This window comes from Stegodyphus dumicola, chromosome 8 (assembly GCF_044657685.1).
Source record: "Stegodyphus dumicola isolate Sdum_Otavi_A_Nest chromosome 8, ASM4465768v1".
NCBI classification, from domain to species: domain Eukaryota; kingdom Metazoa; phylum Arthropoda; class Arachnida; order Araneae; family Eresidae; genus Stegodyphus; species Stegodyphus dumicola.
In genome coordinates, this window is record NC_140775.1 from 450,891 (window position 1) to 475,166 (window position 24,276).

General features: G+C 32.4%; 1 protein-coding gene across 3 annotated transcripts in view; it reads left to right on the forward strand.

Moving 5' to 3' along the window:
* The first annotated feature begins 2,993 nt into the window (after positions 1-2,993).
* The window catches only part of LOC118204256 (acyl carrier protein, mitochondrial-like), a 50,411-nt gene continuing 29,128 nt past the window's right edge, over positions 2,994-24,276 (forward strand). For 2 of the 3 annotated variants that reach the window (XR_015042431.1, XM_085821498.1), the window contains exons 1-3: positions 2,995-3,251; positions 13,080-13,208; positions 13,313-13,400. Coding sequence is in view for 2 of the 3 variants with exons in the window: in XM_085821498.1 (XP_085677624.1) it covers positions 3,096-3,251; positions 13,080-13,208; positions 13,313-13,400 (373 nt within the window). In the remaining variant the exon portion in view is untranslated. Of the gene's footprint in view, positions 3,252-13,079; positions 13,209-13,312; positions 13,401-24,276 lie in introns of all 3 variants that reach the window. The other variant, XM_085821499.1, reaches the window with a different exon arrangement.

Consider the following 24,276-nt stretch of genomic DNA (forward strand, 5'->3'; position numbering starts at 1 on the left):
TGCTTATTCATAATTTGCTATTATCGTGTACATACTCGTGCAGATGTAGCATAAGTTGAAGCTGTGAGGGCAGATGATCAGAAAGTATCAAAATTTTGCATGTAGAATGAAAAATTTCCCTGACAATAGTATCGCAATTGTTTAGCACTGACATTTATATAGTTCATTAGAAATATATAGTAATATATGTATAATAAAAAGATAATTGCATACTATTAAATCATTTTTTAAATGACAAACTTATAACAATTCTTTCACATGAACATCTAAAATCCATTCTTGACTAAAAAATAAATAATAAAACCATGTAAATTTCTTATGAAGCCCATCATGGGTAGAGTAGACTTTAAGGTACCCCTTGTATTATGGCAAAGTTGTTGTTTCATTTATGTTAGCCTGAGTAGTTGAATGTTATGGAAACCCTATTGTGATGTAATCGGGTGCATAATTCTGGGAAATTTTGAATCATGGGATGTTTTGTAAGCGTTTTTGTGGTGTGTGTTGGTTTGATTCTTTAGTCGGTAGAATGGCCGAATGTAGTAAGATTAATTTGAAATTTCTGTACGATTTGGAGCGAAAGGGGACTTTAATTGACTGGTGTGTAAATGAAGGTTTACTTAGTAGCTATTATAAGTGTCCTGTATGTAGGAAGGATATGCGTCTAGTCGAACGTAAAAACCGTTTAGATGGATTTGAATGGGTTTGTAAGAAGAAAGGTTCAGATGTCACTATGTGAAGCGTTCGATCAGAAAGAGTATTTGGTTTGAAAAAAGTCATTTGAGTATATTGATATTTTGATTTTTACGTGGCTCTGGGTGTACAAAGGGGACTCGAAAATCATGGTAAGTGAATATTTGCTTTTGGTAGCACTTAAATGTATAACATGATTTTCCTTTTTTATGTTATTTTATCGTTTGGTTTAAAATGTATTTTATTGAGATTATGTATTTTTTGTTTGCCTATATTGTAGAATTTGGTGCTCGCTTGACTTTTTAAGTGAAAATATATCGATTGTACATGGACAAAGTAAAGGGAGTGCACAATGCAAGTTTGTGCAATTCTGGGATTTATTTTAAAGTAAAAATAGGTCGACGTGTACATGGATAAAGTTAAAAGAGTGCACAATGCGCAATGCCATTTTTGTGCAATTCGGGGTTTTTTAAGTGAAAATAGGTCGATGTGTACATGGATAAAGTCAAAGGAGTGCGCAATGCCATTTTTGTGCAATTTGGGTTTTTTTTAAAGTGAAATTAAGTCGATGTGTACATGGATACCGAGTTTGTGCAATTGTTTGTCTTGTTATTTTAGCTTTGTGTAGCTGCGGTTTTTGGCTCAAAAATCGCCGCTTCGCAAGCCAAAGTAACGAGTCAAAGAATTGCACAAAATCGCTATCCATGTACTCCCCAAAATCGCCAAGTTTCGCCAAGCGGTACCCTAAACTATACTTTTGCCCTCATCATTTCCAAAATGTCCATTTCTGAAAGTTCCCAGCATTTCTCAGTATATTATTAAATTACTAAACTAAGCGTCAGTGATCGTCATGTTCGCTAATGTGACAATATCTTTAACACTTCTTTGTTACCACAAGTAACAAGTAAGCTTTGATAAATCTTTCACTGATACATGCTACTTTTGTCTAAAATTTGTACAAACAATAAAAGTAAATGAGCTTTATAATATACTCAAAGAGATAATTTTGTATGAAAATTTGTATGTTATGTAGCAGATTATTGGCCTGATTAATGATTCAGGAAATAATTCAAATTTCAGCTTGTGCTAAAATAAAAACTATAACACAAAAATAAACAAATTTCGGTACTTACGTATTATCGCAACCAGGTTGGCGCGATTTGTAAGTTTGAGTTAAAAAGTATGAATAGAAAGAAAATGTACATTTATTAATTACAGATAATTTTTAATACAGTTTTTTATATTATTTTGTTTTAAAATATAAAATAGCAATTAAACCCTTCCGGTTTCGAATTTGAATAAGTTGCAGAATTATTTTTTCGGGGGAAATCTTTTGGCTATTGCTTTTAGCACTAAGGGCACATATCTCCCGCATGTAATTATTCGAATCTATAACAGTTTTGTCAGCAATTCCCATCTCTTCTGCACAAAATTTAATTGAGGTTAACTCTTTACACCAACAATAAATGAAGCGTACCGCTGTCACAAATGAAATTCGGCTACCTTCAAACCAATTTCCGGTTCTCACACCCAAATGTTGATTGCACTCTTCGACGTTACATTTCTAGAAGATTTGCTTTCCAAAATACAGTTTCATTTTATGAGAATTTTTACAAGTACGTTCGTTCGGTATAATTCCATATCCCTGCAACAATTCAACAGCATCTTTTTCACTCGCAGGCAGATCCCAAATACCCATAGTTAAAGTATTTCAGGGCATTCAATCTAACCAGTAAGAAAAATAATTTCTTTACAAAAAACTACGTATAACACGTAGGGTTGCCGTAAGTAGGGTCATCAAATTTGGCGATTTATGCGAATTTCGGCCTGGTTGCGTTAATACGTAAGTACCCAAATTTCCTTATGAACAATGCATATTAATAATATTCAATCACTGGCGATCACACAGTACTGATTGCTTCAATAAAAATTACTGTAATTGTGTTATTTAAAAGACTGTAATATTTTAATTATTTTCTTAATTAAAACATAAGTCTTTTTCTCTTCCTCTTTCTAACACCAAAAAAAAACCCTTACTGATTGATGCTACACGCATTACAAGACACCCTTACTGATGTTAAGAAACAGAAGACCCTCGCTTTAATTTCATTGTATCCGAAGGGCACAATTCATTGGATTCAATTTAATTGCATTTCATTGAACAGCGTGGCAATCTCTCCCCCCCCCCCAAGAAAGAAACCTATATTGGGAGCCAAGGCAAAGAAGAGATTCTTTGGCCAAGGTCCGTAGAGCCAGCTTTAGCGCCATCTATAAAGAGTGAGAAAACTAAACTGATTACAGCAGCATCGGAGTACAGCAGTGGCATTGATGCACCGCTGATTTAAACTCTTCCTAAAACTTGTTAATTTTTCACAAACAAGCGGAACTTTTTTTCAAAGCGAGGAATGTCTTTACATATACTATATAATTCAGTAGCTTCTGTTTTAAGTAGAAGGACTACGCGATTACTTCCTGCATATTGTACTAGTATTTATGCGAATAAGCAAAGGAAGTATTCAATACATGCTATCAGTGATGTATTTAGTAAGGGTAAAACAAAGGTCAGTTGCGTCCTGAATTTAAATACAGTACTTATTGAAAGATAATCAAAGGCAATAAAAGATTTTTTAGTATTTATTTCATGATTTGTATCCGAGCAATGTGCGACCAGCATACGAATATTTTATTTGTAATGAATAAATTTATTTTAATTCGGTGAGGTAACAGTTATATGTGTAAGAAGCTTGTTAAACTGGTAATGAGAATAATTATGACTTTTGCACTAATTCTATAGTTTTCTTCTCTGCCTTATTTTAAAAAGAATCTCAGTTTATGTAATGAGATTCGGTCTGGTACTTTTATTATTGTATAGGTAAATATGTAAATAAATGAAATTTAAAGTAGTTTGAGGCATTTTAAACTGTTTAGGAAAACTAGTCATGAAACATTTTTCATTTTTTCCCTCCATGAACTTATGTCTGGATATAATGGTGATATGTAAAAATTTTAAGAACTGGTCCTCTATCTATATAAGTTAATTAGTTGCTAAGTAGTGATGGCATGCTTGAATAGAGATTAAAATTTAATAGTAGCAATTGATTCCCTCAACATTTTTAATAACTGAATTGACTGAGTACTACCTCTGGTCTAAAGTAAATATTGTACACCACTAGTAGCAGAGGGAGTAAGGTAATCAAGCACTTGTAATTCATCTAATTTACAGTTGTTGGACAAGAATTGCTGTGCAGATGCTTTCAAGATTTTACACAATGCACAACTTAATAAATCAATCTCAAGGCATCTTTTTTCAAATATAAAATTTTTTTAGCCATTAATAAATGACCTATCTAGCTGTGAAGTTTTTGTTAAATACTTTACAAAGTTTTAGTTTCTAACTAAATATCTGTTATCATTCTTCCTTTGCATAGAGAATTAATATAAAGTATATTATCTGATTTTGTATATTAAAGGAAATTTATCTGTTATTTAGAAATTGATGTATGTGAATAAATTATATTAATGAAATTTAAGAAAAATTAATTATGCCTAAATTTAATATACCATGGGGTTTAGATAAAATGACTGTTTCTTTTATAAAACAATGTGTGCCATACAGGTTTCTATTAAAGATATCTGTGCTAACCTGATACTTTTAAAGTCATACGTTGAATCATTTATGTGGATTCTTATCAAGACCTTGGAATAGAGACCAAAATCTAATTTTAACAGATCTAGTTGACATTGCTACCTTTTGGTCATTTTAAAATTAGTTTTACTTGTCTCCCTTAACAGCATTCTTGTTTTCAAAGTAAGTACAGTAGGTGTCGTTTAATGTTATCACTTGTCCTATTATTATTTTATAATAGGACAAGTGATACAACTATTTGTCCTACAACTATTTTGATAACATTAATTAAATAATAATAATATTGTATTGAGTGATTAGGAAAAAAAAAGGGTAAAAGTTTACCATTGGGTGCCCCTTGTTTCTTGGCGATTCTTTTTTGATGCCAAGATCAGCGCCAGGAAGGCATGATTTCAAGATGGCCGCTACACAAAACCAAAATAAGAAGTCAAAGAATTGCACAAACACTGTGTCCATGTACAATTCGATCTGTTTTCACTAAAAAGAATATCCTAGAATTGCACAAACTAGGCATTGATTGCTCACTGCCTTAAATTTGTCCATATACACATGAATCTATTTTCATTTAAATAAAATCAGGAAGCGAAAACAAAGTTAAAACTATCATGGTAATCAGAAGTGAGGTTTCATCGCCCAAATTTTTAAAAAATTGTTGTTAATCGAAAGGGCACCCAATTCAACACTAGGGCCAAAAAAAGACCTTCAAAATAACATTTTAATTAGGTAAAATTTTTTCATGAAACTGTTCATGATATCATTAACTCTTTCTGGTAAGATTTAATAATGAAATGTTCTGCATGAAATAACCATTAAATTTTTATTGAAAACGTTTCCTGAGGAACGTGGTAACCCCACTCTTATTGTCATATTCAAAAGCGACTTTAATGACATGACGAGTATAGCTCGTCATCAGGTTTTCATGTCGTATGATACAATAACTAAAGCTACTGTTGAATATGATAATAATGGGGAGGGTTACCATATTCCTCAAACTGAAATCTCAGGATGAGGAATTGTGTCAAAATGTAAGAAACTTTTTTTTTCAAGGACAAAGAAAAAAAAATTCTGCGATTTTTTTATTGCCCTTAAGAAAAGGAATTTTGGTACAGCTTGAGTATAGGACCCCATTGGCGATTTTCGGCTTGGCACACTTTTTTGACAGTTGTTTTTCTGGTAACCCAGTAAATTCTGGAATACTCTATTTCGGCAACCCTGTCGCATTCCCGTGTGTTTTAAACTGGAAAGTGCCATTTTCTTCTCTGGAGCAGAAGAAGAAGCTGACTGCGTGAACTGGTTGTACTGATTTTTTTTTTTTTCTATTTCATTTTATTCCAATTTCTTTATATTTTTAGATTAAGATGCAGTATTGAGAAGTTTGCTGAGTCGTTATTGAGAAGTTTCAGAGAGTATTAAGGGGGAATTTAAAATTTCAATTTTCAAATGGAAGGATGACCTTAGGAAAGCCTGGTGTAGCCAATAGATTGTTTCTTGTGCATTTATTCCAAAATCAGCAATTATTCTTAGACTTTTTAAAGGAAGCAGGCTTGATAAAGGCGGGATTTATATGTGAGAAATTAATTCTGAAATGAAATTTAAAGCTAAAGTGTCAAAGTCAGATGGTTTTATGTGGGTGCGTAGGAAAGTTATGGCAGGGAAGGAATGTGGATCTCATAAGTCAATTAGATATGGGTCATGCTTTTGTAACAGTAAGTTGAGGCTGGATGAAATATTTTTTTTAACATACGAAATGCTCAGAGGGACTAAAACTGGAGCTATTCAAGAGGAGTACTTTTTGGCTTCTAATACATTAGCAGACTGGAGGCAATTTATAAACGAAACTATTTTAGATTATATAGAACTATCACTGGAAAAAATAAACAAGATAGTAGAAGTAGATGTAAGCAAATTTGGAAAATGGAAATGCAGTTGAGGGGCAGTGGGTTTTTGGAGGGGTTGAGGGAGAATCTGGCAAACTATTTTTGGTAGCTGTCCACGATAGGAATGAGAGAACATTATTGGGCATTATTAAGGAGTGGATTAAGCCAGGGACCACAATTTATTCTGATATTTGGAAAAGCTATGACTGTTTAAGTAGAGAGGGTTTTGAGCATTTGAAAGTAAATCATAGTTTGCATTTTGTTGATTCAGAAACAGGGTGCCATACAAACACAATAGAAAGTATATGGATGCATGTAAAAAGCTCCTTGCCAACACATAATCAGCAAACAGATTTTAAATTTTATTTGGCTTTTTATATTTTCACTAAATCTTGCAAGGAGCAAAATATTGATGTATTCAACAAATTTCTAGAAATTGTAAGGGACGTAAATTGGGCAGAGTATAGGATTTCTTTGTAAATTTACCATGATTTTGTAAACTTTACTAAATTTTCAGCATTTCTTTTATTTTTAATTTAAACATGTATTCTGAACTGTTTTCAGTTTTACAACTTAAAACTTGCATTTTCAATATTGCTGCTTAAAATATGCCTCCATGTACTTGTGTATTTTCAAACTTTTCTTTACTTTTAATTTAAACATGCATTCTTAACTCCTATTTTCACATTTTTAATTTAAACATGTATTCTGAGCTCCTATTTTCAGTTTTACAGCTTGTAATTTATATTTTCAGTATAACCGCTAAAAATATGCCTCCATTTATTTATTTATTTATTTTCAGTTTCACTGTTTAAATATATATTCTAAATTTGTATTTAAAATTTTTCTTGTTAAAATGTGCATTATAATATCTATTTTCAATTTTAATTGCTTTTACAAGGCTAAACTTGTATTTTCAATATTATGAGTACTTAAAATATGTCCCTACTTACTTATGTACCTTCAGATTTGCTGTTTAAACATATATTCTAAAATTTCTTCTGGTTAAAACGTGCTTTCCAACTTCTGTTTTTAATTTAATGGCTTTTCATAGTTGGAATTTTTATCTGATTACCCTCAAAATTGATAGTGTTATCCAAAATCTGTGCGAAACTAAATTTGCTTTTTTGGCTTAATTTTAAATGGTTGATCAAAACCAAGCTGTTTGGCTACTCAATCCATTATTTGGTGATGTTTCTCTGTCGCTAGCTAGCATGTACAATCTATACTTATTCAATGACATTGCTTCAGTTTTAAAGTATTGTTCTATAATATTCTGATATGATACCTTAATTGTTGACTGTAATAAATGAAGTACTTTCCATGTGTTTATATATTCTTCGGGGACTTTGCAGATTTTTTATTCCCCTTGAAAAAAGGAAATTTTATCTGATTACCCTCAAAATTGATAGAGTTATCCAAAATCTATGCGAAACTAAGTTTGCTTTTTTTTTTCTTTTTTTTTTTTACTTGATTTTAAATGGTTGATCAAAACCAAGCTGTTTGGTGATTCATTCCATTATTTGGTGATACTTTTATGTCACTTGCTAGTTTGTATAATCTATAGTTATTTAACAGCACTTCAGTTTAAAAAAAATATTCTATCATACTCTGATATGATATCTTAATTGTTGATTGTAATAAATGAAGTATTTTCCTTGTGTTCGTATATTCTTTGGGTACTTTGGCAATTTAATAACATTAACTCTGATCATATTAAGCAGTTTTGATATTTCAGAGTACCCCTTGGCGATTTTTTGGCGCCATTCCTGTTTATGTCCAATGTCCACCCCAGTAAAATGGCATGCAAAACGTAATTAAAACAAACTGCATTAAATTAAACAAGGAAGTAACATAAGAATGGAACTATATGTTATGTAATCTACGGAATACAAAAAGGAAATATCGACTCGCCTTATTTAAAAATTTGTGTTTCTTCTGCACGTGAGGCACACAAAATTCCTTAACAGCATTCAAAAACTATTTAAAATTATCTAAACTAGAATGTGTATATTGCAATTACCATGAAAATTCTCCAAAGTAAAAATGAAAAATATTCTCTGTACTGCCGGAATTATTTTGAAAATCCCTTTTTATTACACCCCACATACCTTCCATAGTTTTGATATGAGCTCCAGTTTCCAGACCCTTAAATCTCACTGTGTAATTTACCGAGAGGTGAATGACACCATTTAAATTTTCTTCATTTACACACCAGTCAATGTTTTCTTTCCCAATCATTCTAAAGTGTACAGAAACTACAGTTTAATAGTATCACCAGCAGGCAAGTTACGGTGTAAAGCACAAAATAAGTGATGTACTTCCTAACCAACATTCAACAGATAAATAAGCTCTTACAAATATTTTCCCATCAATCAAATTCAACACATTCACACAACCAATGACATCATAATAGGGTTTTCATAACATTCAATTACTCAGGTTACCATAAAAGAAACAACTTCGCGATAATCTAAGGGGTGCCCTAAAATATAGACTAACTGCAGTTTCTACTATATTTTCAATAAAAATTGATTCTTAAACCTCTCGCTGCGCATCCCGCGTTTTCCACGGGCTATGTAAATGTAGCAAAATTTGGCGCAACCCGTGATTTCCGTGAGGATGAATTTTTGCCGTCTATTTAACTGTGCAAACCGCTCTTTCCCCATTCAAGGTTTCCTTTCGGCTTTCCTGTGATGATTAATTGCTTATTTAGATGTGGGCTAAGAGATGGCATTAGTTGTCCACATTTCTGCCAAATATACAATGTAGCATTTTGCGTGCGCATTTCTGAGCTAAAAGATGTCTGGCAAGAAGCGTTTCGCAAGTGATATAACCTATATTCCTGATGATATTTCCAACACTGATAGTAGTTCTGACTCTAATTTCAAGTATATTGAAGATAATTATAGCGAAACTGATGAAATTTTCTCGCATTCCTATGCAGATAATAATGATGAATCTGAAAAATCAGTTTCTACTGAACACGTTCGACAGTGGTGCAAAATTGATATGCAGAATATTACATTATGCAAATATTGTCATTAGTATATATGTTTTACCTTTATATTTCATTAAATCAATCATAATTTAACTAATATTAATTTTCAAAATTTTCCTTTTGTATCATTATTCTTCAATTTCAGTATTCTGACAACCATTTTCTATGATCTAATTCTATATTGAAAAAATAATCTCTTTTACAAAAATTTTTTGTATATTTTATATCTCAAATATATATAGATTTGAAATATGTAATAAAAAAGTATGCAATTTTTGAATCTATTTCGATTTTTAAAAACGTTACACAGTGAGAGGGTTAAACTGTGTTATTCTACTTTTACTACTACTAATTTTTTATCAAAATAATTCTTGATTTTTGAGAAGTAAGGCAAAATAAATAAATAAATTACATTTGTTAGGTTTCAGAAGGATTTCTTTCTATGTTTATGCATCAGTATCTACTTAGAAGAGAAAGTGCATTGATTTGCGAATATTTGGCATTCACCTTTAAGTGGATGTCTTAATATGTACAGTACAAAGTCCGTAATCCGGACGTCCATTATCCGGAATGATCTATAATCTGGACCTCAAAGCCACAAACTTTACGCATGCGCGTAAAGAATGCGTATACATTACGCATGGGTGCATTGAAAGAAATGTTTAATAAAGTAAACAAATAAATATTAAGCTTTTTTTGTAAAATTTGATACTCTTTAGATCAAAATTGCTCTTTATTTCGTAAATTACAGTTTGATATTTTTAATTGTATAATTTCTGTATGCCATCTTACCAGATTTAAATTGATGATCTATAACCCAAAAAAACCCCTAATCCGGAATCGTCAAAGTCCCGACGAGTCCGAATTACAGACTTTGTACTGTATTATATTGATTATTTCAGTGATATGTCTTTTATAGCTTGGTAACATGATTAAAAAGAAACCCTATCCTCCCTTTTCATGTTCTTATACAAATAATTATATATAATTTAAAGATTTTTAGCATTTTTTGTTCCTGTATGTAAGAAAATGTACACTGCCGGGGGGGGGGGAAGTAGGACAGTTCCATATTACCCGTTCTACTGGGCCAATTGATGAAATTCAACTTCTGTTTTTCATGTCTCGATAGCATGACTTAAGCTTTGTATTAGATTTATGTATAGCATTGTTCTAATATAGAGGTATTCTGACATAAAATCAGACTTTTTCTGAAATGACATGCCAAATTTTTTTTCATATTTCCATTCTATGACAAATTATGCCAAACTGCCAAGTTTTGTAAAAATCGCACGAGTTGGTTTTAAAAAATTTGCTCTCAAAATTTTAGCTCCTCAATGTTAATTGAATTTGGTATATATTGGGCCATATAAAGTCTGTGGTTTTTTGGTACATTTTTGAACAAATATTTTCTTTATTGAAAATCAGTTTTAATCAAGTACATCTTGACCATTATTATCTTTGATCTATTGTCATTTTTTGAGTAGCTTCATAATTCCATCGGTGTAGAACATCTATGGTTTATCATCGAAAGACTTGACCAAGTGATTTTTTCAGTGACACTTCGGTCGGCCAGTTTTTTACCATCAAGAGAGTTTTGCAGAGACTGTAACAAATGAATGGTGCAAGGTCCAGGCTATACAGTGAGTGCATCAAAACGTCCCAAGTAAGTTCCATCAATTTTTTCCAAGTCATGAAAGATGTATGTGGCCATGCATTGTCATCATGGAACACAACTCCCTTTCTGTTAGCCAATTCTGGTCGCTCTTTCTGGATTGCTTCATTCAAACAGCCGAACAGAGCAGGGCCAAATTGATGGTTTCGCTAGGTTGCAGCAGCAAATTTCTTTGTCTTAATTCCTGAGGCAACCAAACATCAAGCTTCTTTTTGTAGCCTGCTCTTTTCAAATGATTCCAAACTCTCATGTGGTTGATGTTTAGTGCCTCCGCTATTTCCTGACAGCTTGCGTGGTGGTCTTGCTCCACCAGTTGCAAAATTTCAGTGACTGGCCGACCAGAGCGAGGTGTATCTTTGACATCAAAATTTTCGGAACGAAATCGAGCAAACCATTCCTGGGTCCTTCGTTCACTCATAGCTTGCTCACCGTACACTTCAGAAACGTTTTGGTGTGATTTTGCAGTGTTTTTACATTTTTTATAATATAAAAGCATCACATATAATAAAAAAGCATATTTCTTCTTTATAAATAATAATGCTTCATATTAAAAAGCATATTTTATAATAAAAAAGCATATTTCTTCAGATATTTCACTCATTTTCAAGTCAGTATAACTTTTTACAAGCGCAATGAATTAGAAAACTATCTTCATAACAATGGAAGCTGTATGTCACCTTTTAAGCATTTGTTCCTTTGAGACAATCAGGTGAGTGTTGCTGGATATATAGGCATGAACACCATCTAGTGGAAAAAACCGCAGACTTTTTATATGACCCAATGTCATATAAACTGCGGTTAGTCTATATTGAATTTTTATATGTCCTATGCGTTCAAGTGTTGTTGTCTGTAGCAGGAATGATTGATGTGGTTCATGGTTCCATGTTGAAAGACATGGAGGTCTGTGTGCCTACCCAGAGATACCATTCCAAACACAGACCCTGCCTGCTCCTTATGCATCTGTTTCATAGATGTTTGATAGATGGTAATGGGATCCAGGTTCTCTCCAAATCAAATAAATGCTAAACCTAGACTCATCTGCAAAGAGGAGAGGATAGATTTCCGTTGCTCAGCTGTCTAATGGATATGTTGATGTGCCCATCTCAAATGTTTCCTTCTATGATATGATGCGAGCACCACTCAAATGTCTGGTCGCCTTGCATACAGACCTCCTTCATGAAACCTACACATGGTTGATGCTGACATCAACCTTCCATTGGCTGCAGCAAGGAAGGATCTAAGTGAAGTCAGAGTTGGAGTTCTGTTCCGTTGTGCACATAACAAAAATATCGGTCATCGGCGCTCATCATAATGGTTGGCCTTCCTTGACTGAACCTCCTGGATCCAAAATCTGTTGATTAAGATCAAAGTCTATGAATCACAGGACTCGCATTTAGCCATCTGGCCACTTCTGTCTGATTTTTGTCCTGCCTGTAATCTCCCGGTGGCTCTTTATCGCAATTCTTGAGGCAAATGATGTCTGGAGGTTATTGTTACAAACTACTGTCCCAGATTTCTTATGTCTTGGATCAGAAATGTAGAATTACTGAGATCTGTGTCACAGCAAAATTTGCACGCGGCGCCCAATGAACTGGAAGTTGATCTGACAGTAGTATCCTTATCTTCAAGGCAGATTTTTTTATTTTATTTCGCTTATAATTCCTTACTAAATGTAGTATTTCATCTCAAAGTACTCCGTCTTTGATATGATTTAAATCAAATTACTCGCCATTATAAATATCATGAATACACATCAAATAGTTTTCTGGTTGCAATTTTCTAATTTCGACTATGCGTAATGTATGCTTTACGCATGCGTGTTGAAAGAAATGTTTGATAAAGTAAACAAATAAATATTAAGCTTTATCTGTAAATTTTGATACCCTTTAAATCATAATTGCTCTTTATTTCGTAAATTACAGTTTCATATTTTTAATTTTATAATTTCTGCATGCCATCTTACCAGATTTAAACTGATGATCTATAATCCAGAAAAACCGTTAATCCGGAATCGCCGAAGTCCCGACGAGTCTGAATTAAAGACTTTTGACTGTATATATCTTTCTTGGAATGCAGTAGAGTATTCGATATTGTGTATGATATAAATATAGTGTAAATTATTTTGTCATGCAGACTGTATACATTGATACTATATATGTGCTGATTTGAAATAATTACATACTTGTTTCTTAGAAATTTGTTGCACCAGTCATGACACTTCTTCGGAACTCAGGTTCATTTCATATGCCTTATACACTGAGCCACATAGAAGAACGAGTTCTTTTGGTTTTGAAGCTGTATGATAAGATAAACCCAGATACAGTAAAGTATCTTCATTCTTTATATTCTCAACTATATGTTCTACTTTCGTATTACTCACAGAAGGCTAAAAAATTATTGGTGTCATTATTTTTTTTCTTTTTTAGCTAACCCTTAATTCCCATTTTTATGAAGATTTAGGATTAGACAGTTTGGATCATGTTGAAGTTATTATTGCTATGGAAGATGAATTTGGTAAGAAAATATAACTGTAGGATTTCATGTTTGACTGTTTGTTAAATTCATTAATTAGGATTTCTACTTTGCATTGAGTAAATTGTAACTATGATTAGTAAGTAAATGAAGAAAATATTTTTAGAAATGGGAAACATATAGTAAGAATTTTAACTGATTTATATAGAGACAATTTTGTGTTTTATAAATTAAATTTTTTAATTGTAACAGGAGCATGCAGACTTAATAATAATTAGCACTTCAGTCTTTCTAATTAATTTCAATGAAAAATTTAAAAAGTACATAGTAAATAAATAATAAAGGATTGATCCCATATATATCACTTCAAGATGTTAATTTTAGTATTACTTCATAGATTACTATCCTTTGTTTAGGGTGAATGTGTATATATATATATATGTAATGAAAATAAGAAAAAGATGGAGCAGCGTCGATGTGCAATAGCTATATATGATATATCGTAAATCCATATTGAAGAGGAAGAACTCCGATTGCGTAGTATGCTAATATGTTGGCTTAATACTATCTAAACAACTTGGCAGTCAAGGCAGTTTTAATTCCATTTTTATTTCCAGTTGCCATTTCTAGCCACAGTTCATTTGGCACTCTAGTTGTGCCTATTCAAGAAAATTTACATTTTTGATATTGTTGTGATAGAAACACAGCAGAATGAAATAGTGTCTAAATGGCACAGATGCAAAAGCTAAACTGCATAGTTATCTAGTATGAAAGCACACGAAGAGAAAGGTTTGGGTTTGAGTTAAAAGTTTCAGTTCCCAATTATTACATCATCAGCGTTGCACAGGACATGCGAAATGGAATGATTTAGAAATGAAGCAATCCAGAGAAGTTATTACGGTTTTTAGAACAGAGAGGGAGAATCAGTTTTACTGTTAGTCTAAATTATAATTTTGATTAACATATTTTTTATCTTACACATATATATGTATGTAATTATATATAATGTGTGTATCTGTATAATTTCAATTTAACAAATATTCTCTATTCGTATAAAGCAAATATATAATTTAATTAAGAAATTTTAATTGCAAAGAAATAAAAACTATTATTATTGCTGTGAACTAATTTACAATATCATTTAAATTCTAAGAACATATGTAAATTAATTGCACGTATCTAAAATCATAAAAAAATATTATTTTTAAAAAATGTAATTTATTATTCCAAAAAATTGCATAAGTGAATAATTGTTGAGCAGACAGGAGACAGACTTATTAAGGGGAAGTTGCCCCCCCAAACTAACTCTTCAGTTACTCAATTCGTGTTACATCAAATAATTGGCAACCTCAAAATTAACAATTCTGGATTTGGTGCTCTCCTCCCAAATTCATCTCTTCTCTCAAATTCAAGATCCTTTTATGTTATATAACAACCTAAGATTAGCATATCATAGCTTAGAGTACTTTCTGCATGTACTTAAGTATATATACTGGTATTTCTGCATGTACTAGTACTTAGTATATATGGCATAAAAAATTATGCCTTTCTTTTCCTAGCTTCACCCTGCTAAGATATCCCCATTGCTCTGCTTGTCCGTCCAAAATGATATCGCTCCCATTAACTTGTGTAAATTGTATATAAGAAATTATTGTAATTCATTATGATTGGCTAAATATCTACTAAAATGGTTTTACATGCGTGAAAATAAAGATTGTGATACTTAGGGCTCAGTGGTGTTAAATGCGTCATTATGCCTTTCCACTCTGCCATCATGATCACACATTAAAAATATCACATTCTTAAGGCCTGCCAGGATCACAGTGCAGACGTTTTCCCAATTGGATTTCAACAATTTCCTGTTATTGCAAAAGAAAAAATTAGAAAAGAATGACGTAGTTTTTGTGCCAAGAGTATTTATACTAAGTAACCTGTAGAAAGTATTCTAAGCTATGATTGGTTAATCTTAGATTGTTATAGCATATAAGGATCTCGAATTTGGGAGAGCAGATGAATTTAGAGGGAGAGCACCAAATCTAGAATCATTAATTTTGAGGCTGCCAATTATTTTTAAAACAACTATTGTATTCTCGTATGTCTTACGTATGGGAATATGTAAGATATAAGAAAATTATATAAGCCATATCATATGCACTGATCTAGAAATGATGCAATCCAGAAATGATTATTACAAATTTTGGAATAAAGAGGGGAAGTATTCAAATTAAAAAGAGGAATTTAGGAAACTGTAATTTATATTACATGCATTGATCGAGTCACAAAATTGAAATGAAGATTTCAATTTGTTATACAGTCAAAAGTCGTTAATCCGGACTCGTCAGGACTTCGGCGATTCCGGATTATCGATTTTTCCGGATTATAGATCATCAGTTTAAATCTGGTAAAATGGCATGCAGAAATTATAAAATTAAAAATATGAAACCGTAATTTATGAAATAAAGAACAATTATGATCTAAAGAGTATCAAAATTGACAAAAGAAAAGCTTAATATTTATTGGTTTACTTTATTAAACATTTCTTTCAATGTAAGTTGTTTCAGTTGCTTCGTTTTTTATGTGATAATACATTCTCTTTAATTCTATAAACAGACATAATTTCTTGTTCAGTTACAAAGTTCCGCTGTTCAAGTCCTATAATTGCTGTATCGAGAATACCGACTAATTTCTCAATCGAAATTTTTTCGTTTTCAATAACCTATGTCACTTTCTTCGCTATCGGAAGCGAATTATAATGACGAGGCATTTGATTTAAATCATATCAAAGACGGAGTACATTGAGATGAAATACTACATTGAGTAAGCAATTATAAGCCAAATAAAATAAAAACATCTGCCCTTAAGATAAGGATAGTGCTGATAAATCAACTTCCAATTCATTGCACGCCCCCGCAGCGTTAAAGATAAACAAAGTTTAGATAAACAAACGTTTAAGTTTAGATAAACAAAGAATATGCCTTTATCCATTTTTTTTTTGCAGCAATTCCATTTTTTGTTTAATGGACTCCGAAAGATACTTTCGCTTTGTATATCCTTTACATATTAGTAAATATATATCGGAAATTCTATTTGACATAATCGAAAGTTCAAGCTTACTTTTATAAAATTGCTCTAACAGTCTGCAAAAAATAATAATCCGGATCCAATTTGAAGATTAAGGAACAATGCAATCTGCAACATTAACTGAAATAGATAATTAGATAATTTTAGCTTAGCTTATCCCGTCCGTTATACATTAAACGCGCATTCGTAAACGTATTTTGCGCACGCGCACACGCAAATTCGCAGCGTCAACGCGACGCATGCGCAGAAAGTTTGTAGCTTTGAGGTCCGGATTATAGATCATTCCGAATTATGGGTGTCCGAATTAATGACTTTTGACTGTATACTTCTAAACTAAGAATTACTTATATACTCCTAAACTCAAAGTTGGTCAGAATTATTTTTAATAAAAAATATATGCATTAGATTGATCATGTCACAAAATCTGAAATGAAGATTTCAATTTCTTAATCTTTTGAAATAGTTCAGCTTCTAAAGGAATAATTAAACTCTAAATCATTTGATAAATAACTCTAATTGTGTTTTTTATCATAGTAAAATGATTGGCTTTTAATAGTTTTTCCTATGTCAGTTTACCTTGAAATGTCATCCACCAAGGCAAAAATAACCCTTTGCATTCTTAAATCTTTTAAGTATAGTATCTGATTTGGAACTTGTATATCAAAGCTGAGTTTCTTTTTCAGGATTATGGAAAAAATTAGCAGTGATTTGTGTGTGGGACAGCTAAAGGGGATAAATTTACTAATAACAGTTAAAAATGTGGTAGAATTCTTGTTTAATGATGTGGTATCTATTGCATTTTTTTTTTTAAACATGCTGTCCCAATAAGAAAATGATTATTGTCATTTAAGATTTCAATGAATTTGTCTAATGATTGAACATGTTGTCCCAATAAGAAAATGATCATTGTCATTTAAGATTTGAATGAATTTAAAAAATGTATTCAGCTATTGGCTTTTAGGATTTCATATGTATGGAATAGACTATTGAATGCAACAGCTCACCTCCCAAAATTATATTTTATTGCAGTATATATTGCAGCATGTTACTGATGATATAGATTCAGTTTTGTTTGTTCTTTCTAAATAAGCATAATTTCCTGTTTTTATTTCTATTATAAACTCAAATTCAGTTTCAGATTTCCACTAAAATGTGAAAAGTGTGTGAAAACAAATACTATTGCAAGTATTAAAAAAGTGGCTTTTTTCTGAATATCCGCACTCTCTCCCAAAAGCTGTGAAAAAGCATTGATGAGGCAGTGCTCCATGTCACCAAAAAGTATTTATGTGGCAATTCATATATGAATGTAATGTCTATGCAGATGGCTTTCCATTTTTTCAGACATTTTTATCAGTTTGGCTGCAGATCATGATTCCTCTCATGGAAATTTCAGCATATAAGCATGACAATGGATCATATGTTACAGTTTTAATAATCTTCAATAAAATGTAAAAAACATAAGCAGCATTGGATGCATTAATTGAAATAGACTTAAAGGTATCCAAATAAACGTCTTCCACCAATGTCACCAATTTTAAGGGTTTCTAAGGGCTGCCAATAGGTTTGTAACGGCTGCCAACGTGTTTGTTAGTGCTAGTTAAAGTAGCCAACATGTTTGGAGCTTTTCAGTGGGGGGTGCAGGTAATCAGAAAAACCAACGCATACTACTGCAGAAGGTTATTGCAGCCATACAAATGAAACTAAATATGTATATACAATGAAATTAATTGGTTAATATTATATATGATTAAAGTATGAATATAATATTCATATGAAATAGGTAAAAGAATCAATTTCGTTTGGCTGTTTTTTTCCACCATTCGAGAAACTTGCCAGTGGTGCTGAGAATACACCATTTCCAAAAAATCTAACTTTCCACTGATGCTGTTTGCAATACATTAAACTTTTGTTTAAAGAAAAACAATGTACCAGAAATTTCCCATGAACTGCATAAAAAATGTTTGTTTTTTTATTCCAGTTTTGTGATGTTATAGATTCAACTTTAAACAATTATATTATTTTTCTATATTTGTTACTGATATGTACTGAAATTCAATTTCATAATATATCTTAAAATTCACAAAGGTGAAAGCAAATCTCAAAGCATGTACATATATATATATATACGAGGGTTGGAACTTTAATAGAGGCAACACAGCTGAAAAAATGCTACGCAACAAAAGTAAAGAATATCGCGTATACCACACGTGAACTACATACCTACCTTACGTCTCAGCAAAAAGACTCGTCCTACCTACGTCACGTGCATGCGGAGTGACGCGAAGAATGTATCCTTGTATTAGCTCGTGGTCTAAAGTAAGTGTTGTCAGGATGTTTTCAAAACAAGAACAACGATGTTGGATAAAAATTGAATGTGCCAGAGGTTGTACAGCACGACAGTGTCATCAAGGGCTTCAAGAGGCTTGCGGGGAATCTGCATTGCCTTACGGAACCGTAGCAAGATGGGTGAAAGCATTCAATGAAGGACGCCAAAACGTGGCAGACATGCTGCGGCCAGGTCGTCAGAGTGTCAGCTATGCAGACGTGCAAGCTGTTTGCCGCACTAATGGACAGTGATCGCCGCCAAACGATTTGTCGGCTGGCCGGACAAACAGGATTAGCGCATACGACTGTGCTGCACATTCTGAAGGAAAGCCTGTCCATGAGAAAAATTGCTTCACGATGGGTTCCACATCAATTGACGGAAATACAGAAATGGCTACGATACGATGCTGCCCGAACCCACCTGGAGCGCGAAGGAGATGCTTTTTTACGCCGTATCATTACACTGGATGAGACTTGAGCCCGATCGTACCAGCCAGAATTGAAACGCCAATCAATGGCGAATGGCGTCATCACGGGTCACCACGACGTTCGAAATTTCGTCAGAACCCCAGCAATGTGAAAGTTATGGTGATTCTCGTGTACGACCGTGATGGTGTCATCCTAACGCATACCGTTTCCCCACAGCAGACCGTCACTGTGCAGTATTACTCCTCATTTTTGGAGCACAATCTCCGACCAGCTTTGAGAAAAAACGGCGACACTTTCTGCAGAACGCTCCTCTCATTTTGCGTGACAATGCTCGGCCGCAAGCTGTGACTGATTTGTTCAAGCGATGGGGCTGGGAAGTGCTTTACCATCCACCATACTCCCCATATCTAAGCCCTTGTGACTATGACTTAATTCCTAAGATGAAGGAACCACTTCGTGGCACTCGCTTCCAAACTGTTCCTGAGATTCTTGCGGCAGTAGACCGGTCCATTCAAACTATCAACAAAACAGGCGCTGCTACAGGTATTCTGCGACTTCCACATCGTTGAAAACGGGTTGTGCACAATGCTGGCGACTGTATTGAAGGACTGTAAAACATGGTGACATGAATCACTTTTGTATTCCTTGTAAATAAATAGTTGCCACTATTAAAGTTCCAACCCTCGTATATTATCTCTCCCTCCCCAAATTGAGGTTATTGTAAGCATACAAATTAATTAAATTATATAGAAAATGAAAATATTTAAATTAACAAATGACCGAACACTAAACTTAGACTATTTAAGGAATCCATATACATACTTCAAAAAAAGTCACTCCTTACGGACTAAATGCATATCTGAGTCATACCACCAATAGACAGACAGAAGTCTCAATATATGGACAATTCAGATTTTTTAGCAATATAACGACCAGAGGTACCAGAGGAGGTGATTCCAAACACAAAAAATTTTTTTCTGCACAAGATCTGAAATTAATAATTAAAAATCTTCATTCCTTCCTTGAACATAATGAATTTGCTAAGAATGCCATTAAACTACTACATACATTTAAGAATGCTACTTTGTGGAATCTGATTAAAGTAATGGATCAAAATTTTCACTGTTTACAAATCATAAAAGACCTAATTATTGACTTCTGCAATTTTAAACTAAAAAATAGCAATTTTTTTCACAAACTGTTTTGTATGGTACAATTCAAACAAACTTCTTACGATCAACTAAAAATACCTAGCATTTTTAAAAAATATCAACACTTGCTTCCTGAACAACAACTACAAATTAAGCCCTGCTTTAAATTTGAGAAGAACTTAGGTCAACTCGTTATCAACCACCACGAGATACAAGAAAATAGCATGTGTAATTGCCAACTACCTCTTTACCAAAAATATGTCGATCCTTTCCACCAACATGTTATAACAGGAGATCTTAACATCATTGAAGACTTAGAATTGCAAGCCCTTTTACAACTTGGAACCAAATTTCATTCTACTTTTAGTATCAATAAACATTTTTGCCTCAAACAATTCAATCAAGATCTTGATAAATTTATCATCTTAGTTAGTAATAAATCCAATTTACCTACTACTACTTTTCTTGAATGGAAAGCAGCACTGATTAAAAAATTTCAACATTTACTTTTCAAGACACCTTCTTTCTACTCTCTACACATTAAGAAGCGACTCTATGATCAAATCAAAAGACTGCAAGATAATTTTATCCTTACTAAAATTGACAAAGCTAGCAACAATTTTAGTGTTATTTGAAAAAAGTTTTACTTCGACCTTCTGCACAAAGAACTAAATAGTAATGGCCCTTACCAAAAAATTACCACCAAAATTCTTATCAATAAATTCAACACCAAAATTCTTATCAATAAATTTAACGCACTACAAAAAAGACTTAAGATACATCCACGGAACTATAATAACAGATTTGCTAATCTCTATGCCCTTCCAAAATTTCATAAGTCTCCTATTAAATTCAGGTTTATTGCCAATAGTACCAAAAGTTATCTTAAAGAAATAGATTATCTTTTTGCAAAAAAACTTCGTTTAATACGTGACTTGATTAATAACTATGATTTTCAAGATCTGCATTGCAACTGGATGATTTCAAGTAACGAACTCGTAATTAAGGCAATTAATTCAATTCAAATAGACCATCTACAATGCTACGATTTTGAAAACCTTTATACTACCTTACCACTTGAAGAGATTTATACCAGCTTACTTGCTCTACCAGATATAATTCCACAGATTTCAACAATAATTGAATAATAACGAAAAATGGCAACTTTATCTTACGAGCGTGCTTTTCAATAATTTTATTCTCTTTAACAATAGCATCTTCAAACAAATTCAAGGAGTCCCAATGGGCGGAAATTTTTCGAGCGCTGTGTGCGAATTATTCCTTTTCACAAGAGAATTGACCTTTGTCCATTCACTAAACAAAGAAGAACATAAATTTTACCAACACATATATCGTTACATAGATGATATCATATCCTTTAACAACCATAACAAAATAGAAGCAGCTAATATCTACCCAACTAGCTTAAAACTAAATAAAACAAATACAGTGCAAAATAATGTAGTATACCTTGACCTAAATATTGTTGATTACAATTTTATTAAAGTCTACGACAAGAGGAGAGAATTCACTTTTTCTACACTAAAGTTAACCAACTGGAATTCTAATATTTCCAAAAGAATCATCATTAACACAATTTTTTCACAGCTACTTAAAATAAAAAGAATATGTAATACTACAGAACACTTACAAGAAGAAATACTTTACTTCATCACAATTTTGAAAAATAACCAAATTTCTCATAAAATAATTAAAAATACCTTAAAAAAAGCTGGCATTAGCCTTACCAATTTTTAGATAATTTGTTTTGGATAATGAAATTTATTGCTTAAAGCCCATGGGAAGGCATAAAGTGGATGGCTGATTCAGATTATCTAATGTAAAAATTGTATAAATGTACAGATTATTCTCCTACATACATTTTCTTTCCTCCAAAGATTTTGGCACTATACTTTAATACTATTATGTAATAGTTTTAAATTACTTAGAAAGCCGAACTCTACTTTTATTAACAAATCGGGCCTTTTCATTTTTCATAATAGCTTGACCGCCCTCTAGCTTGAAGAATGATGACTTTTATTAACAAATGACTTTTTTCCAATTTACTCTTTCTTTTGTGGCCAAAAATAAGTAATTTTAGCTGAATTAGCCATTTTCACTTAGCTCCAAAAAGGATTTATTCCAAAAAGATATATTCGGGAATACTAATGTTCTTTTATAAACAGTTTTTTCGCATTAAACAAGAGCTTCAATGGTCTGTTTCGGGGAAATGCGTAATGGTATTTAACCTAGTTGGAGAATCAGTTTTTTCCCTTGAAAAGCCAATTGAGAGTACGAGGGGGTTAATTTACCATTTTCCACTATATAATTATTGTATTTTGTTTTGTTGCAATTTGTGTCTTCATTTTAATTTTTAATTTTTACGTATTGGCATTTTTTCAATCTATGTTTTTTATATGTACTTTATTTTTTTCCGTTGATCTATTTTTCATGTGAGTTAACTTTTCACATATTACAACGGTCAGATTAATTTTTTCGTGCATTAGCAAGTCTTCCAGCATTAATTTTGGCAGTTTTTTCGCATGTTTACAGTTTTTTCCAGTTTTTCCAGACAAATTTCTTCATAGTTTTTATTTTTGCAATACTGCGTTAAAATATTTCGTGGAGCTACAGCTCCTGGTAACTTTTTAGCGAGATCACTGCAATGTTTCTACCTACTACTATTATTACATGGATATAATAAATATAAATAAGTTAAAAAATTAATTTCTTTTACTTTTGCGGAAGAAAGCCTTTTTTTCTGCTGTAGAAGAAACCTGCCAACCTTGTTATGTGTTTTCCTGTTTCTTGTCAAAGTCAGCATAGATCCAACCAAACTTATGCCAGTCATTCCAGCAATTTAAATGAACAGATTGTTCTTTGTTTAGTTTGATAATCTTAGATTGTTCGTCAGTTAACTAAATAATCATCAGATGCAAGTTATGGCTGAATAGAAAATTTTAAAAAAATTGGTACGTTCTGATTATCCGCACTTTCCTTCCAAAACGTTATCAACCATTAGCAACTAATTTTTCACCAAGCTAAGATGCAAAAGACAACAGCTATTTTCTACAGTGGCAATGTACTAAGAAGTACATAAAACAGCAACCAATTAATGAAATTAAAATTGGAATGAACATCCATAACAAAACACCTTTTTTTCTTTGATGTTTTACCCATACATGCAGCAATCTATTTTCGCACAAAAATACATCAGAAAATTGCACACATTTTGGTCATTTACAAAGTACAACTCCATGGAATGCAAATTTTTGCATTCGGTACTGATCTCGGCAAAATGCCATATTTCTGAAAAAATTTAACACTTTCTTTTTCGTTAATGAGCAAACTCTGCAGTACCATTACAATTCTGTACAAGAGAGAAAAAAGTGGACTCAATGCCACAAAAATGAACACTAATGGCAGTCGAATTTGAAGGTTGAAATATGGCTTTCGCTGAAAAATGGCACTCAACTGAAACACACACACATGCCTTGGTAGCCACATAAATACATTTTCCTTACCTGAAGAAACTCAAAATTTTCAAACAACTTGATTATTTAGATCAAATAAAGATGCTGCTTACTTCATTTGAAAAGTGATTTAAAGACTGAGTTGCATAAGGTTAAATTTAAACTATGTAGGAATCAATTTTCTGCTGTAGTCAAAGAAGCTGCAGAAGGTGTTCAAATGTATAAACTTCTGACATATGCAAATCCAGATTCCATGATTTAGACATTCTTGACTTGTATAATACTCTACCTACTGAATTTTTGGGCTTGAAAAATAATGCAAGCTGATGTGCTTCCATGTTTGGTAGTATTTATATATATATGAACAAACATTTTCTCTTATGACTTATTTAAAGTCATAAGATCATTTTCTCTTATGACATTTATTTCTTAATTTTGACTTATTTAAAGTCAAAATTA